Source organism: Hylaeus anthracinus, unplaced genomic scaffold, assembly GCF_026225885.1.
Source record: "Hylaeus anthracinus isolate JK02 unplaced genomic scaffold, UHH_iyHylAnth1.0_haploid 11994, whole genome shotgun sequence".
Classification (NCBI taxonomy): Eukaryota; Metazoa; Arthropoda; class Insecta; order Hymenoptera; family Colletidae; genus Hylaeus; species Hylaeus anthracinus.
The window spans coordinates 13,013,901-13,032,981 of record NW_026534341.1 but is presented as its reverse complement, the minus strand read 5'-3'; the positions used below and the strand labels follow the sequence as shown (position 1 = coordinate 13,032,981).

The 19,081-nt window shown below is 34.3% G+C and overlaps 2 protein-coding genes across 4 annotated transcripts in view; one reads left to right on the top strand and one right to left on the bottom strand.

Moving 5' to 3' along the window:
* Window positions 1–2,062: 2,062 nt before the first annotated feature.
* Window positions 2,063–10,624, top strand: LOC128888518 (protein son of sevenless). The gene is made up of 20 exons (XM_054145432.1): window positions 2,063–2,545; window positions 3,832–4,095; window positions 4,183–4,266; window positions 4,339–4,419; window positions 4,548–4,697; window positions 4,770–4,978; window positions 5,055–5,238; window positions 5,324–5,570; window positions 5,668–5,892; window positions 5,967–6,330; window positions 6,419–6,608; window positions 6,693–6,929; window positions 7,005–7,160; window positions 7,247–7,429; window positions 7,507–7,624; window positions 7,684–7,973; window positions 8,049–8,274; window positions 8,518–8,843; window positions 8,969–9,221; window positions 9,304–10,624. The coding sequence occupies exons 1-20, from the start codon at window positions 2,438–2,440 to the stop codon at window positions 9,393–9,395; spliced, it is 3,987 nt and encodes a 1,328-aa protein (XP_054001407.1). The 5' UTR covers window positions 2,063–2,437; the 3' UTR covers window positions 9,396–10,624.
* Window positions 10,179–19,081, bottom strand: part of LOC128888531 (anoctamin-4) — an 18,818-nt gene continuing 9,915 nt past the window's right edge. For 2 of the 3 annotated variants that reach the window (XM_054145479.1, XM_054145480.1), the window contains exons 10-16: window positions 18,619–18,756; window positions 18,319–18,536; window positions 16,907–17,215; window positions 15,102–15,411; window positions 13,863–14,068; window positions 13,372–13,662; window positions 10,179–12,440 (exon numbers count right to left, since the gene is read on the bottom strand). In XM_054145479.1, the coding sequence (XP_054001454.1) occupies window positions 12,129–12,440; window positions 13,372–13,662; window positions 13,863–14,068; window positions 15,102–15,411; window positions 16,907–17,215; window positions 18,319–18,536; window positions 18,619–18,756 (1,784 nt within the window). In that variant the 3' untranslated portion in view covers window positions 10,179–12,128. Of the gene's footprint in view, window positions 12,441–13,176; window positions 13,663–13,862; window positions 14,069–15,101; window positions 15,412–16,906; window positions 17,216–18,318; window positions 18,537–18,618; window positions 18,757–19,081 lie in introns of those variants that run through there. The other variant, XM_054145481.1, reaches the window with a different exon arrangement.

Genomic DNA, 19,081 nt, shown 5'->3' with positions numbered 1-19,081 from the left:
AACCTTAAAGCTTAATATAGTATACATGTCTAATCATTGAGCTCTATCCTAACTGGAGTGTGAACTCCTGTAGGAAGAAGTAGAGGCGACGGAGGTCCAAGAGAAATGCAAAATGGGTGGTTCCGGTATTATCCTATAGAAAATTTATTTGTAGAGGGGGAACAAACGTACGCCGTAACACAATCTACCCGAGCATTGTAGACCTAAAGCATTACAAAGCTGTAATAATTCTCTTTTCAGATTCTTTTCCGCATAAAATTGGACAAATACAATATAAATTGAATTGTGAGAAATAATAAAATTTAGCTCTATACCAAATTGTATATATTTGTATGATCTAAATTATGGTATGTAAATTATGTACACTATTTCATTATTATGTCATTATTATTAATGTTTCTATCGTTTTATATATAAACAAAAAGGAAATAAAGTTCAAATCTGTACATAATTAATCTGTAAATAATTCGTAGTGCCGCGAAATTCAAACAAAGAGGAGTCTGTTCTCCCTCCACACATAAATTTGCTATAGGATAGTACCACCGTAATCATTCATCATGCATCTCTCTCGGACCGGCTTCTCTCTCGCAGTTCACACTCCAGTTAGGATAGAGCTCAATGTCTAATACACAGTGAAGGGACGCTTAGTTAAGTAAAAATATAACAAGAAATATGTACAATAATAATATAAAAATAAATTGTTTAAAATATATGTCATATGACTCAGTCTTATGAGTCGTATAAGGCACTTCTGAAGGTGTTGATGGTGTTTAAATGTTGATTCCATTGATTTGTAGAAATGCTGATACAATTTTTATTATGTTGGTGTTGTTGCTCTGCAGAATTGCTTCTATTTTTTGAAGCGATGGGTATCCCAGTTTCTGAAGTTGGCTTAGCATTTTTATACGACTGTCTGTGTAGAGCGGGGAGTCCCAAAGAATTTGATTCAAATCTTGGTAGTCTGCCTCACATTGACATTCACTGCTGTTTTTGATTCCTACTCTCGCTAAAGATGCTGCTAGGTTGTAGTAGTTAAGAGATAATGTACCTAGGTAATTTTTTATTATGATACCATGGTTTTTGTTTATTTTCATAGTATGTGTTAAAATATAGTGTTCTTTTGAGTTTGGCTTCGGTTTGTATGTGGTTGTGGGTGTCCTCCCACATCTGTCTTTTCCAGACGCTGTTTAAATCGTTGAAGGATATTTTTTCTAGTTGGTTTACATCTTGATAGGTTGTTTCTTTAGCAAGAGTGTCAGGTTGTTCGTTATATATCGTCAATTTTGTGAGAAACTATGGTATCGCCATCTAGCGGTGAAGCTAGAACTAAAATTCGAACATTTAGCGCCTCTAGCGACGAAAACCTGAACTTTTTTCGGAGTTTGGTCAGCGCCTCTATCGAGAAAACGCCCAAGTTTGTCCGCGAATAGTTCCTCTTTTAGCTGCTAGATGGTACCATTAACTAAAGTTAAACAAAAATTCAGTTTTATAACAATTTCAATTTACAAGATAGTAATTTTAGAATGAGATGATTGCTTACCACATAAACATATGCGCATTTAAACTACTTTTTTATTAAAATTAGTTAATGGCGCCATCTAGTAGTGAAAAGAGAAACTATTCGAGGACAAATTTGGGCGTTTTCCCGATAGAAGCGCTATATTATTTGTCCAGCGTCCAAAATGATAAGTCATATGATACAATTGATGATACAATTACACTAAAGAAATTAGGTAACAGATTCCTGAATATTAAATAAGGAAGTGCCAAGAAAAATATCATGATGTGATAAATAAATAATTTGATGAATTGAATGAAAAATAGATACAAACATCTGACAATATGATTTTCAGAACTTTCGTTCGCGTTAAATAAATAAGTCGAGTGATTGTAGTTGTCGTTATTGTAGAATGCATTAGGAGTTGTCGTGTAATAGTGATTTTCAATGAAAGAAATTTTGAAAAACCTCTCGAGAGGATCGATCGATAGTTTGGCCCGCGAGATATCTCGAAGCTCGCGAATATCTCGCCGCGATGATACTATCGCAGTTATCGATCGATGCGAGTCGCGCAATGGTATCCTTTGATAGTAGTGGTGTTAGCACTGGGTTCTGACAAAAATTCGAGTAAAAGGGCGTGTAAAATGCACAAACGGCATAACTCGGGGACTCTCGAGTTGGTCTCGGAAATGCTTCCAAGAATAATAAGTGTTAGAGGTGCTAGGATATCGAAGGAATACAACCGAGTGGCTTAGCCGTCGCATTACATAGAGATGTCTGCAAGAAAAACGGACTGACGGACAGACAGACGTCTCTGTCAAGTTTTTGTGATTCCCGACGAAATGGTCATTGTAAATATCGGGAACTCTCCGGAGCCTGTTCTCTAGCTAGTGCGCGTTATTCTCTCGGGTGCGTGATACCTCGTACCAGAGCATTGAGATGTTTTCGTCGACGGCGTCAGTGGTGGGCGAGCCGTCAGGCTACGACTTTCAGAAAGAGGAGAACGCCGCCAAGTGGAAGGGAGTGTTTGTCAACTCCCTGCGCAAGGTATCTTCCACTTCGGGTTAATTCTTTCCTAACGAATTTCCACGAGGTCCTGTTCCACCTAACATCTCCCGATGGCATCGATCTGGCTTTTCACCGATATATCGTACATTGTCATTGTCGTACGATGCGCGTGCAACAACACACGTACAGTGAATTTAAAAAGTATTCGTACAGCGAGCAATTTCAGAAGAAACACTTTGTACAGGCCCTTTGTTAATAAACTTTTGTTACAGAAACTATTTGTATGTATATCTTGAAACATCTAGAAAAATTTGATATTTAAAAAAAAAAAGACCGATACTGGTATTTTTTGTAGAAGTATGTAAGAGAATTTAGTAAGTGGCAGAAACATTTACCTAATGCCTATACAATTGTCTATACAATTGCTGGTTTTTTAAACGTTAGAGAAAATCATATATCAAATTAATATTTGTGGGATTCCTTCTTGGTCTTACAACTTGAATCTTTCTTAGAATCGAATGATCCAAATTAAACGCTAGACAAAAGCAGTCCTTTCTGTTGAAACAGTGGATCCTAGCCAATAATGTCTTGTTAATATTCTTCTATTATTAATAAGTAAGAGCTGTACAAATATTTTTTACATATTATTTATTTCTATAAATTCTTAAATTCTTCTGAATATTCTTATAAATATCTTTATTTTTTTTCAAACTTGTTACTCTATCCATTTTCAATACATAGATAAATTGTTTGTGTTATAAAAGTTGTTTATAAACAAAGCTGTACATAGTTTCTCCTAAACTTACATTCTGAATAAATACCTTTAATGCTCACTGTGTGTATCTTTTAAATAACTATGAAATTTATTGTGCGAATGACAAAACTACATGTCACTACTCTATATGTAACAAAATTTGTGATATATGATCAAACACTGAAATTAAATTTCTAACAAATACCAATTCCTATTTGTATTGCTCCTTATCATCAATCCTTACCTGTATTTGAATTCTATTTTTCTTTATAATTAATTCAACAATTTTTCAAATGAAGTAAGTATTTTGTTTTTCTTCATTATTATGAAAGCCATTCATACAAATACATGTAATAAGAAAATAGATAAAGTAAAAAATAATTAAATGGTTATGCAGTACACAAAATGCGATAGATCTGTCTGAATTGCTTGTTGTTGAGTAATAATCTTTATCTATTATAATACTTCCTTAAACAATAGATTGTGTTTTTAATATAGAAATAGAATATTCAGTTTGTCATTCCTTGTAACAATAGTTGTCATATTTCAAGTAACAATTAATACTAAATAGGTACTGGAGCAAGTACATCCTAGTCTTGAAGCACGACAAGATGCCTTAGACTATGTTGAGAGTTTGATCTTAAGGCTATTGGGTATGCTTTGCGGTCATCCTCCTCCGCATACACCTCAGGATGTGGAAGAAAGAGTAAGACGTACGTTTCCTACTCCCATCGATAGATGGGCACTTCGAGACGCAAGGGATGCCTTGGAAAAAGGAAAAAAGAAATCACCGCTAGTTCTTCCAGTTGATAAAATTCATCAACTACTACAAAAAGTAATTACAGTTAACTGATTTTATTATATGCACATTTTCTACATATTTATTGAGGGATAACATAATTCTATATTGCTGTATTTACAGGAAGTATTACAGCAGAAAATTGATTTACAAGTTAGTCTTTTTGTGGTAGGAGTCTTGGAATATATCTCTGCAGATATTTTAAAGGTTAGTAAAAGTTACTATGAATACATCAAAATTTTCTGACAGGAATTATGTTTAAGGTTATTTTCTTTTCAGCTAGCTGGAAACTATGTCAAGAATATACGCCATGTAGAAATATCTTGCGAAGACATAAGAGTTGCAATGTGTGCAGATATGGTAACATATCACTTTCAAAAATCTTGTAGTTATATGTTTGTAACAATAAAGTTCTCAAAATTATAATGGTATATTTATTTTTTAATTCGCAAATAAAAGAGTATTTTTAATTAATAATTTATTAACAGGTATTAATGGACTTGTTTTATCAAGATGACTACGCAGAAGGTCCACAAAGTGGTTTAGGTGCAGTTGTTTCTCAGACTTACGAAGAATCTGTCCGGGATCTCATACACGACGAACGTCACTATTTGCGTGATCTTCATATGATCATTAAGGTGGGGTAATTATTAAACTTAACGAAACATATTATTAAATAATTTCATAAAATTATTTTGTTATCAAAATAGGTATTTCGGGAAGAAATTGCAAAGTTAACGCAAGATAGAACTGAACTGGAAACACTTTTCAGTAATATAATGGATATTTATGAAGTTACTGTAACATTACTTGGTAGTTTAGAAGACATAATGGAAATTACAGAGGAAAAACAAACGCCTACGGTTGGCTCCTGTTTTGAAGAGCTTGCAGAAGCAGCAGAATTTGATGTTTATATAAAGTACAAAACTGTTAAATAATTATATAGATATACATGTTTCTCCTCAAATATAACTTAATTGTAATCATAACATTAGGTATGCAAAAGACATTAACGGTCCAGCTAGTCGAGAAGTTTTAACAAATTTATTATCGAGACCTGAAGCCAGCACGGCATTACGCGCAGCAGGACAAGGATTTAAAGAAGCTGTCAAATATTATTTGCCAAAACTTTTACTACAACCGATATGGCATTGTTTTTTGTACTTTGACTATATAAAGGTACTCTTTCGATACATTTATGTATACATATTATTTTAATCAATGAACGTCTATTAATTCAGCAATTCGATGTCACTTTATACAGGTATTACACAAACGTACACCAAATATAGAAGATAGTGAAACTTTGGAACAAGTACAAGGTCTTTTAAGACCACTGCAGATGGAACTGGTACAATCTATGGCGAGTCTTCCAAAAAAAGATACAGGCCTGCGAATGCAGAGTAGAGCAAGAAGGCAAGCGGCATTAGAGAAAACTAGCGAATTAGAAAAAACTGTTGACGGTTGGGATCAACGAGACGTTGGACAATGTTGTAACGAATTTATACGAGGTATGAAAAATGATAGATCTTAGCTACATCTAATCTTGATATTATAGCTTGATAAGTGTGATAAATATTACATTGTTATATTGTTCACCTTGTGTAGAGGATATGTTGGGAAAAGTGAGTAACGGAAGAAGATTAACGGAGCGGAAGGCTCTTCTTTTCGATGGTTTATTAGTCCTTTGTAAACCCAGTGGTGGCAAACGAGTTAGCGTTACCGTGGCAGCGGTTGGTGTGGTGGGTCATCCGCCGCACCAAGGTGAACTGCGATTAAAGGAAAGATTTTTTATTAGAAAAGTTGATATTATTGATAGGGAGGATACCGAGGGTACGTTAAAACCGAATTTTTAAGATTAAAAAGATTCAAATCGTTCGTGTAAATAAATGTGATTATTTTTTCAGAATTAAAAAATGCCTTTGAAATTGCACCAAGGGACCACCCTAATGTTATTCTTGTTGCCAAATCCGTCGAAGATAAAAATAGCTGGATGGCGGATCTTGTAATGTTGAATACAAAGAGTATGTTAGAAAGAACTTTGGACAGTATACTTTTGGACGAAGAAAGAAAGCATCCATTAAGATTACCTCCACCACATTTATATAAATTTACCGATCAGGATGGCCCGGAGAATATTGTTTTGGAGGCCAGAGAAAACGGAGGTGTTCCATTAATTAAGGGTGCAACTTTGATTAAATTGGTAGAGAGATTAACTTATCATATATATGCTGACCCAGCTTTTGTACGAACATTCCTTACTACTTATAGGTTCGTGAGTTCATGTACTCGGTATTTGCCTATTGAAAACTGAATTTCGATTATATTTTTAAACATTTGATTATACTTTGTTTCTTAGGAGTTTTTGCTCACCTCAGGAACTATTGACTTTGTTAATCGAACGATTTGACATACCAGATCCTTCATTAGTTTATGGTGACGAGGAAAAACCTGGTTGTAAAACAACTGCAAGGGAAGATTGGAAGAGATATAGAAAAGAATTTTGTCAACCTGTGCAATTCAGAGTTTTAAATGTTTTGAGGCACTGGGTTCGTAATGTTTTAATATTTTTTAATTTTAAATATCCTGACACCTAAACTTTTTAATATTTATTTACATCTTATTCGAATTAGGTCGATCACCATTTTTATGATTTTGAACGTGATAGAAATCTTTTGGAAAGGTTACAATTATTTCTAGACACTGTAAGCGGAAAGTCAATGAGAAAATGGGTGGATTCAGTAATAAAAATTGTACAGAGAAAATGTGAACCCTCGGAACAACGACCTATAACTTTTAGTTTCGAACGATCTCCACCACCTATCGAGTGGCACCTAAAAGTTCCTGAAGAAGAATGGGGAATACTAACCGTAAGATTTATGAATTCAATTAATATTACTTACGTCGTGAAGATAATTAAATAAATAATTTCTTATAAATTGCAGTTACATCCAATTGAACTAGCAAGACAATTAACTCTCTTAGAGTTCGAATTGAACAGAACTGTAAAACCTTCTGAACTCGTAGGGTCAGTATGGACTAAGAAAGATAAAGAAAAATCATCTCCAAACTTACTAAAAATGATAAAGCACACGACAAACGTAAGTTATATTCCAAGGTTTAACCAAACCTGTATTCGATATAGTGTATTAAATAAAAAAAATAGTTATCATTGTTTTATTTATAGTTCACTCGATGGCTTGAAAAAACAATAGTGGAAGCTGAAAATCTAGAAGAACGCGTAGCGATTGTGTCACGTGCAATCGAAATTATGATGGTGTTTCAAGATCTTAATAACTTTAATGGTGTACTAGCAATTGTTAGCGCTATGGGATCTGCATCTGTATTTAGATTAAAGTTCACTTTTCAAGTACGTTCCATAATATTATTTTATACATTTTCAATGAATTGAAGCAAAGTGAATTATAAATTTGATTATATTTACAGCAAATACCGGCACGATTGGAAAAAGCCCTCGAAGAAGCACGAGAACTGAATAATGGTCACTTCCGAAAATATCAAGAAAAATTACGATCCATAAATCCACCATGTGTACCATTCTTTGGTAAGTAATAAAAAAAACGAGGTGCTGAAACAACCGTTACCGATTACTTCCGCTTTTAGGTATGTACCTGACCAATATTCTGCACATTGAGGAAGGGAACCCGGATTATCTACCAGGAAGTCCGGAACTTATAAATTTTAGCAAGCGGCGGAAAGTAGCGGAAATAACCGGTGAAATTCAACAGTATCAAAATCAACCGTATTGTCTTTCAGTGGAGCCTAGGATAAGACACTTCATTGAGAACTTGTCACCCTTCGATCCTAATATGAAAGACGCAGATATAAGCAATTATTTGTACAATAAAAGCTTAGAAGTAGAACCGAGGGGGTGTAGACAACCACCCAGAGTCGTAAGTTGTACTTGAATTATCACAGATTATAGAACATAATTAGATTGTATTATTTGCTGTTTCTTATCTTTACAGCCCCGTAAATGGCCAGACTTGAACTTAAAATCGCCGGGCATTAAAGCTAGAAGTTTAAGCGGCAAGTTACCAGCTCCATTGCAAGCTGTAGCCTCCAGTGTAAGGTTACACGATCCTCCACCGGAAGCACCTCCCCCGGAACTACCGGAAACTCCTCCGCACGCCTCACACATCACAGTTTCTCACATAGGTGACCACAGTGTCTTTGCGCCTGTCTTATTGGGTGGTACGTGTTTAACAATATCAAATTATATAGAAATTAATGACACATATATATATATAAGGCTTGGGGTTCGAGCTTTAAGGGGTCTAGAGCTCGATACTCGAAGCTTGTTCCAACAGAACTAATAGAAATAGTGGGCCGCTTTTTCTTAACCTTTTACTTTCGTGGACGAATAAACAGAAAAGTTTTATTTCGTTGCGGAATGTGCTTGCATAGGATAGTAGATGCACTTTACTGTTAATACAGGTACAGGTCCACCTCCAGGTTCACCAGGTCCTCTTACCATGTCGGGACTTCCAATCAGCTCACCGGGTAGCAGTCCTCAATTGGTATCTCCTGGCCATTTACCTATCCCGCATCATCACCATCAACATAGTCACTTCGGTTTCAATTCCGGTACAATCGGTGTAATGGGCGTTCTGACTGGTATGCCATCGTCGGGTGGAAGCCCTGGTGCCGCGATGCCACCTCCGCCATCTCCCAACCACGTACCTTCCAGTCAACCTCCGCCACCTTTGCCGCCTAGATCTCATAGAAAACGGGAGAGTTCCATAAGCGAGTCACCGCAACAAGTGAGTTCTACCATACTCTATATCAGTGCTTTAGATATAAATACGAAATTAGATCTTGATACATGTGTTTATACAATTTTAACACTGCGTAACCTGTGAAATGCTATTTATAATTGGATGCACAGGCAAGACAAGCTCCAAACGCGCCAATACTTCCCCCAAGAGATGGCACGTCTCCGCCACCATTACCGCCCCGAAGAGACTTTCCCCCAGTAACTTTACCGCCTCGACTTCCTACGTTGAATCCAAGTACCTCGTCGCTGCTTGCAAGGCGGTATTCCACGTTGGAAAGCACGTGTTCGAACACCGTTCATCCACGGAGACACATGTCTTTCAACGGGCCCAGTTCTACAAAACTACCACCTACGCAACCTAATGGTATACATTTCAATGCGTTTAAATTTAAATAAAATTCACATGTTTCTATTTTTTATTTTATTCATTGAGCATTGTATTTCAGGATCGGTAACGCCACGATTACCACCAAAACCATTACCGGGACGTCCACCTACCACCATGTTTAATTTCAATGCTCCTCCTGGACCTAGTTAAGTGTTACATCTTCCTACCTCTAACCTAAATTAAAACACGTCTTTTGGAAATCGAGATTTAGTCCACTCAGGAGGATTAGTCGAATCGACTGTTATAATTGTCCAATAGGGCTGACAATGTAAATTTACGCTGCTGTGTTATTGTTTGTTTGTTTTTTCACAAGAGAAAACGATTTTTTTGACGGATTTCTCCGAGTCTTCATGTTAATATATTTACTGCAATTTATTAGCCGACACTTGAAACACGCATAATCAGTAAATATATTAATACACAAAATGTAATAAAAACGTTCTCGAGGCACGGCCCGTGTGTGATGAGATGCTGTTACATTCCTGTTTACAATTTCTCTTTTAATACGTGTGACTCTACTTTTATTGAAAATTTATTTTTCGAAAGAATATAGAATGTTTTAACACATATAGTATATTTTTAGACATTTTTTTATGACGTGAATATATAGTAGATATAAGGCCTTACATCATATGCAATTGAATAACTTGTTTCAAACTATTTATCTCGAAAGATATCTAAAGAAATTTGTACAGAACGCCTAAAGAGCGGTACGTTAACATTTGTTGTTCAAATGCGTAAAATATTTTTATAAGTTGACGCAATGAACAAAGATTTGTTTGATGAATTTACACATTTGAGTCTCCTATGTCGCTGCATGGTGCACAGCCGTTTTACTACGTTTACGGGTAAAATGGAAAAAGAGCATTTATCTGATAAATTTTGTAAATCACATCTAACGTATTGTTGGTGAAAGTACTGAGTCGTGAAAGGTAATAACGTAATGATACTTTATTCTGCGAGATTTCCTAAAATTATCAACGCAACTTTAATGCAAAAGCAATAATATTACGAGTGTGTGTCTTATAACACAACAGACTGTTACAAATTACTCGCATGTAACTTATAGAAAACTAAAATAACGTATACGAAGTTCTTCCTCATTTTTCAAGTCGCACATAATCAAAATTGTTTTTTTATAATTTGACTTTTAACGTATACAACAGTTTATTTTTTAATGATGACATAAGTCTGTTTTATGGTAGTATAAAAAACACTTTTACAAATGAGGAATGTAGAATACATTTCATCGCAGCTATTTGCCAAATTATGGATAAAAAAATTTGGTGGCCACGAGGTCCGAAGAGATCTGACTGAATGGGCTATGTATCGATTTCGGTCGCCTGAAAGGTCTCCTTTTCTTTAAAATCCCTGTCTATCCCTCAACACAACTGTGATACACTTATAGATTTTAAAAGGAAGCAGAAGATGCAAGAAAGTGCAGTATGGAATGAATCATAGGCCAATATACATATAGAATTATACATATAAATTGAATCAATAGCAAAGAAGTAAATATGTACATGTATATTATTATAAATATATTCTATAGTAATTATTGTAATAATGTCAAGCGTAAGACGGAAAATGAAATATTGAAATTATGTACAATAAAGAGTATATTGTGTAAATTTAATAAAAATTTTTCACCCTTTCCCATGTATTAGAATTTTTGCTTTATGAAAAAAGAAAACTAAAAGAATTGGAATGTATATTTTTAATATTTGAAAAATAATAAAAATATCAGTAACACTTTCATTTTTTTAACAAAATATCTATTGGTATTTTTATGTAATACGTGTATTTATACAAGATATTAAATGTCTATTAATCTAAAAACATTCACACAGTTGGTATGACATAAAATGACAATACAATGCAATTCTATACTTAATATAATGAAAAACTAAATTAATGACATTTATACATTTATCACATTTCCAATAATTAACGAGATTCATTATAATATCTGAATGCTTAATTTACCGAGTTTAATAAATAAATAGTTATTTTTGATGTCTAGATCATGTTATTGATATTGAAATATATTTGATGTAATATTTCTTGGTAAAACATGTTCTTTTTACATATATATAGCGAAACCTTTAATAATAGAAAATTACTTAACAAAAAATACAATACTAGATGAACATACAATTATTGATTAAAATGCAAAGCTCAAATTTCTTCATATATTAATTAATATTTAAGAGCTAAGAGATCCAACAGTTAGGAACAGCAAACTTCAACCAACACTTTTTACAGCTACATCGATAACATTTTTATCTATGAACAATTTACATAAAACTTTTCTTTATAAAATAAATTACATCCTTTAAACATTGTAAGAGAAGCTTACTCTAAGTTAATACTGTTACTGTTTGTGTCATGAATCACTCACACAGTACCAATTGTATGCTTTAAATTGTTAACATCTTTGTAAGTAGTCATCATGTACAGAAACTGTATACTACTTAAATGAACTTCAAAGTACATTTGGCATTTATTACCTAATTTAAATTACTTTAATTCCACTGTGGCTTACTCAAATAAGCATTATGTTACACATGTTTCTGAAATATCACAATTATTGATTCGTACATATTTAAAATTTGTACTAGATATTTTAATATTAGTATAAGTACAGAGTATGCAACAAGACATTTAAGAAGTCATAGTAATTATATACTTTACTATGCTATCATGACTTCAACAGCCTTACAGTATATTTGCTTCTTTTGAAGTTGTAATCCATAGTGGCCATAATGGTATAAAGTACATAATCACAGAAGTCATTTCATAAATAATTAATGTTTCGAAAATGTTAAGTGGACTTGTCAACAATGGAATGTGACTGTTAAATCTGGAATAATTAGGTATAAATTATGTAACTTCCCATACAGTTGAACCATCGCTGTTTCTGTTAACTCTAGAACCTAAGTCGACGTGAGCATCCAAACCATCGCTTAATTTGCTGAAACGTCTCGCCCAGCTACCCCTGCCTCCACCTCCGGTTCTACCAATACTTCCGGCTTCTCTGAGCATCGACAGGATGTCATCTTCATCTTCTCTTCCTTTCAAACCTTTCTCGTACTTTGCCTCCTGAGCAAGTAATCGCTCTCGTTGTAGTTGAGTAGATAAAGAATGAGGCACTGCTGGTATCACGTAACTCATTATTCCAGTTAGGGCAAACACCTGAGCATTGATACAAAAATTGAATGTCCATAATAATAAAAATCTTAAAAGAATTTACAAATTGAATATAAAAGAATGTAAACATTAATTCAAATTTACGCGTTCATTTTTACGGAATAGAATACAGTATCGCCATCTAGGAGAAAAATCCTCAAGTTTGTTGTGGAATAGTTTTTTTACCATGTCGATAAATGTAAGTATATAGTTTTATGTATAATATATAATTATTTATGTGGGAAACGAGATTAAATTGAGGGATTGTTACTATTAAGGAATGGATCTATCAATATTAGCTCTTTTAAATTAAATTTTTACATCTAATTTGCCAAAAGTTATTAGTGGCGCCATCTAGCCACAATAGAGAGAAACTATTCCACGACAAACTTGAGCGCTTGACTAATAGATGGCGCAACTTATTTTGTTCCTTAAAAAACGCGCGTAAATTTGAATACATCTTTACGTTATAAACACATACATATGAATTTAAATATGTAAACTTCATTATTTTAAATCAGTTATAAACTAAAATAAATCTACTCTCCATGCAAATTCCTAAAAGATACATAGTCTTGTAGCAGGACTAGTTGTCGTTAACAAAACAAACAAAAAATCAAACATATTCCATACCACTTATGTTTTATTAAATACGAATATTCTAGAGTCACTTTTAGAAAATCCTTTACGATTAACATCATACAAAATTCTTCATTCTTTAGAACATTTTATCTAACATATTGTTACTCTTTGTTTCTTCGATATATTTTTAATTGTATCATTTTATTTAATATTTACAGACGTATTCCTATTGCAATCGTCAATTTATGACTTATTTTTTTTCTTAAGTAGTCGAGTTCAGGAGTAAATAAAAATTGTAATTCGTAAATATATTTAACTACGTTGAAAGAAAAGTTTACGGAATTCTAAAACTCACAATATGCTCGAAAACGACGACGAACGCTAATCGCGCTGCGAAGACATGCCAATATTGAGGACTAAGTCCGTACGGATCGGTCGGATGGTCTGGCCCGTTTCTGTATCCTCTGTATTGACACGTTTCCGGATGTTCTCCGTCTATGTCGCTCTTCATATCTTCCTGATAATCCGACGTGTTGAATTCCGATAGAGAACTGTCGATGTAGCCGACCAGATCTTTCGTTGGCGAATAAACGATCGCGTACACGCTTCGAGGAATGAAATCTGACGTGTAAGCAATAACGAATGCCTGCAAAGAATAGATTTATCATCCTTAACATTATCTAATCTAAATTTAAATTATGAACTATTTTAATTTTTTAAGGAAACAGTTTATTTAGTGATGCGCACGAGACGATACAAATCTTGATTTCGTCTCGATCTCGTCCCGTGCGCATCAGTACTTGTATTCTAATAACATTCTCGTCACTGCATATATTTATTACGTACATTTGACACTACCGCGACGTAAGTTACTCCCCTAAGTATGCCATACCAGGCACCGATATCTTCCACCCTCTCAGCTAATGGTCTCCTCGCCTCTTTCACCATTTTGTAAGCGTCCAAACGTATCTCCGCTATATTATTTAACAACGCGAACAGCGGTGCTAATGGAAACGCAGCGACAAACAGCGTCACAAATCCATACTGCAGTACTGCGTACAAAAATATAAGATTTCGTCGAATATTAATACACGTTCTTTAATTCTTCATACTATTAAAATAATTTTATACTTTAAAATACAGAAAGTTCCATTTGAACAAATTAATTCGTTTTTTAAATTTCCCTCGCTACTTCATTACAGAACAAAATTATTTACGCCTTGTAATGTCACCCTTTAGATTAAATAACTTTAGTAATAATTATTTTTCCAACAGCTTCACCTCATCATGAAATACTTATTTTTCTAATGCATATAATTTCCAGATATAATTAATGTTTGTTATTGAAACTTTTTTTACATATAAAGGGACGTTCAAACAAGAAAATTTGTGTAGACATAGTAGTCGCAAGAAAAGAATTCGGTCAAAACGGCGGGACGCATAGCTCATCGAATTTTTATCCGATTCACTTGATTCAACGCTTAAATTGAAGGTAATTAAGTTTATATGTTTATGAACCTCGACTCTTAATGAATTATTATTATAGCATACAATTATTGCAAAATAACGGCCGACATGTATCGTTCATTTTCATGTTTTTTGTCACCGTTTTTGCAATTAACAATTTTTTTTTGCAAATTGAGGTTCATACGCATTTTACATACCTATTAAAGAAAAAAAATTTCTGATTGTACCTATCAGATGTTTTCCCAGGGCTTCACGTATCCTACCGTTTTGACCTTTCCTTTCGACTACTATATCTATATATGTATACATTCAAATTAAATCTACACAGTGAAATTTTCTTCTTTGAACCTTCCTTTATATGTAAAAAATGTTTCAATAACAAAAATTAATTATATCTGGAAATTATATGCATTAGAAAAATACATAAGCTGGACCAGACTCCCCGCTTAAATTGCAATAATTCTGCTTGAAATAAAACACCCTATATAAAACACGTTACGCGCTATATCCACCTCAAATTTTGATCAATTTTATTTTACTTTGCATGTTTAAACGATCTCAGTTCAGATTTTCTTCAAGTCCTGTATAAAAGATGCAGAAGAATTGAATCATGCTTACTCATTTCCAAATATTCGTCGAACAGAGCAAGCCTGCCAGGATCTTGCAATTGATAATCCTTTTCCCAGGAAGTGTACGTTCTGTCGTGATCTTTCGTGGCGGCGACGTGACTTCTTTTACGCCACCAGTTCCACAGCTTCGGTGACAATATCTCGACGAAATTGTTGAAGCATTGTTTGCCCACCATTATGATAGCGAGCTGTATGCAAACCTCCGACAAACAACCAGCTGGATCGCAAACGTCTGTTTTTATCCGCGCGAACTCGGAGGACCTCGCCTCTGCATCTCCTGGATGGACGAAGAATCTTCCCTGTAAATCAATTTATTAAATCACATTTAGCAATTCATAGTAATTTTGAGCAAGCTTTTGTATAGGGTGCGGCAGAAATAACTCCCACATTTTAAAAAACGATTGAAAAAAAGTGATACAAGATACCACCAGAAACTTTTTATTTCTTAAATCTAGATATAAAAAAGTTTTTGTTACTTTATGTTTTAAAAATTATGTCGTCCAAATGGTGACCTTTACGGACGATACACACTTGGAGTCGTTTTTGAAAGTGTTCCATCACTCTCGCTAGCATTTCGGGGGAAATTCTTTCAATTTCCTCTTGGATCAGGGCCGGCGTGACCTTTTGCGGGGCCGGGTTCGCAAATTTTGCGGGGCCTGAATTTACATTCAAATCTTACACTTAAATTTTACAACGAGAAATTATTTATTTACAAATGCTATATATTTTTTATAAGATGAATATTAAATATTAAATAATAATACTTTGATGATTTTTGTCACTCCTTCCATTTGTCAATCATCGCTACTAAAAAAATGTCTTGCATCTCAGCAAAAATTGCTTCCATTTGTTAATGGTATCATCAGTCTGTAAAACGTTAATCAAAATCGGTACCTTTTAATTCTATAATTTTCGTAGACCGCGGGGCCTTTTAAAACGCGGGACCCGGTTCCGGCGAACGCGCTGAACCTACCTTGCGTCGGCCCTGTCTTGGATGGCCTCCTTTAGTTCATTCAAAGGCCAAAGACGATTTTTGAAAACCTCAACCTTGAGGTATCCCCACAGAAAATAGTCACATGGACCTAAATCTGCCGAGCTACGGTGGTCACGGAACTTTTTGCGTAAAGAAATCACTCGACCCGGAAACACCATCTGCAAAATGTCGCGTTGACGACGCCCTGTATGGACCGTAGCTCGGCGGATTTAAGTCCATGTGACTTTTTTCTGTGGGGATACCTCAAGTCCAAAGTTTTTAAACATCGTCCTTGGTCCTTGAATGAACTAAAGAGGGCCATCCAAAAGGAAATTGAAAGAATTTCCTCCGAAATGCTAGCGAGAGTGATGGAAAACTTTCATGAACGACTTCAAATGTGTTATCGGCCATAAAGGCCACCATTTGGACGACATAATTTTTAAAACATAAAGTAAAACATCTTTTTTATATCCAGATTTAAGAAATAATAAGTATCTGGTGTTATCTCGTACCATTTTTTTAATCGTTTTTTAAAATGTGGAAGTTATTTCTGGCGCACCCAGTATAAATAAGGAAAAGAACGTTTTGTTTGTTGTGCTTCAAATACTATTCAATCTTCTTTTTTAAATACAAAGGAATTTAAAGTTTTTTGAAATCATTTATCAAGTATTAAAAACAGAAACACCGATTCATGAATCATATTCTTTAAAAAAAAAAAAAAAAAAAAAAAAAATGTAATGGTTTTACGCGTAACTAATTAGCTATAAGTAATTTTATTTAGTGTATAGTTGTCGTGTAATCAGCAACGCTCTGTTACGAACCTTGAAGAAGGCAATGTAAATCAGAGACGAATAAAAGTTAACGAACTCGAACAGGAATATTTTGAAGGTGAAACTGGACTCGTATTCGGTTTGAGTTCTCGGGTTCTCCATGTTAACCATCCACCGAGCCAGTCGATGGTACACTCGCGTGAGTATCATGATGATAATCAAGTTGACAAGGGCAGCGGTCACGGAGGTAAAAATCTTGGCGTGTTTTTTCAGGAATGGACCACCCCCGCTGTAAAACACGGCTACCAGCGATATACGGTAAATAATTGTTCCCAGTACTGCGCCCAAAACTACGCATATCTAAACATAAAGGTAATTAACGTTAATAAAATTATATGATCAAATTATTGATGATTCTTTTATTCTACCATGAGCCTATCATGATTATTTTATTTAGAAGAAGGAAGTTATTTTTAATCGACTTCGAAAAGGAGGAGGTTACTCAGATCGACATGTATATTTATTTTTTGTTTTATTTTTTTGTTTGTTTATGTATGTTATTCGATTACGCCGAGACGATTTGACCAATCGGAATGAAACCTGTTGCATTTTGTAGAGCATGTCTCCGCGATGGTCCCATTATCAAAGAAGTTTGGGATTTCTCATTTTTTACCCGCATTTTTTTTTCCTTTTTAAACCGAAAAATATTGTATTGCTTCTTATTCCGAAACGAATTGACAAATCGGATTGAATCTTCTTGCATCTGGTAGGGCTTTGTTTCCTCTTAAATGCTTAGAAAGACATTTGACCTACTTCCATTTCTTACCACTTTATTGCACTTTTTATCGCAAAATTATACTATTTCACGTATATCCGGCTTGAATCCCTTTACATTTTGCTGCCGGAATCGTTTTCGAGTTGATCAATTCGCAAAAATGATTTCTCTTATTGTTTATAACTATTCTTATTGCAAAATTCCTATTTTTTATGAAACTCGTTTCCTTTTTTTTTTTTAATGTTTAAGTATTGTGTGCAAAACGAAAATTCCTTCGTTGAATGCTAGTAAGTCAAGTTTCTTAATTAACGTGAAAAATAGAAACATAAAGAAATCAACTTTTATAGTTAGTGACGATTTTTATAGGTTTTAAGGAATCATCAAGAATTTCAGTGAGAATTTTCGCTTCGTTCGATTGTTTGTTACATTCTATAAATGAATCATTAACTTTTACGTCTAGTGAAAGAAAATTTTTGTCCTAGCTCCTCTAGTTTTCAAGATATTTAAAAGAACATGGTATTCATCCCCAACTTTAGAGGCTGTTTTCACCCCTTCGGTATGGACGATTGCCGATTAAAAAAGAATACGTGTCAAATATTTTTTTGAGAACTACCTACCGCATAAATTTTATCAAAATCGGCGTGTGAGAATTGGATATGTTTCCTTGTAAGTAACGTTTCTTAATTACCATGAAAAACACTATGGAGCCTGTAGCGCAGAGACGTAACGCTTTGGACCATATTGGTAAGTATGGTTCCCTTTCTCTGGTCACAGGGTTTATTCGAAACGTTTTCACCGTGGTCTCGAACTCAGGCCTAGGTTCCTCGTCGCTTTCAACGTTTTGGAGGTCCCATTCCCATATTATCACAGCCTGTCGCCGTTTCCACAGTTCAAGAAACGTCGTTGCTACATTAAAGAGAACGAAGCGGTTAACTATAAACAGAATTTATTAATCGTAAGATTAAGTTATACGTTTTCCATACTTTACCCCAGAATGACATGAAAAGTGCGAAGAAGACGGTGGCGGGGTTGTCGAATAAATAAGTAAGTTTGGAAAAAACACAAGACGTGCCCAATCTTTGGTAGTCGCACGCCTTATCACATAGAGGGCACAACGTTATCTTTCCTGTAAGCATAATCCAAGAAAATTGAACTTACGTTTATATAGGAAGTTTGTAGGTGTTTGTATGAAACGAATAAATGATTTTATTGGATTTTATTTGGATTTCATTCTTTTGCGATGGGAATAATTCAATAAAATTGGAACATATTAAAACGAACGTAAGATAAACATAAATAGTTAGTTACGCCTGTCAATTCTTTAAATAAAAAACAATGTGGCCAAACAAGTAATTTATTTAATCTCAAGATAAATTAATGCGAAAGTAAACATATTATTTCGGTTTAGAGTGAAAGCAATATCCTACTTTATGAACTTACATCCTTTATAT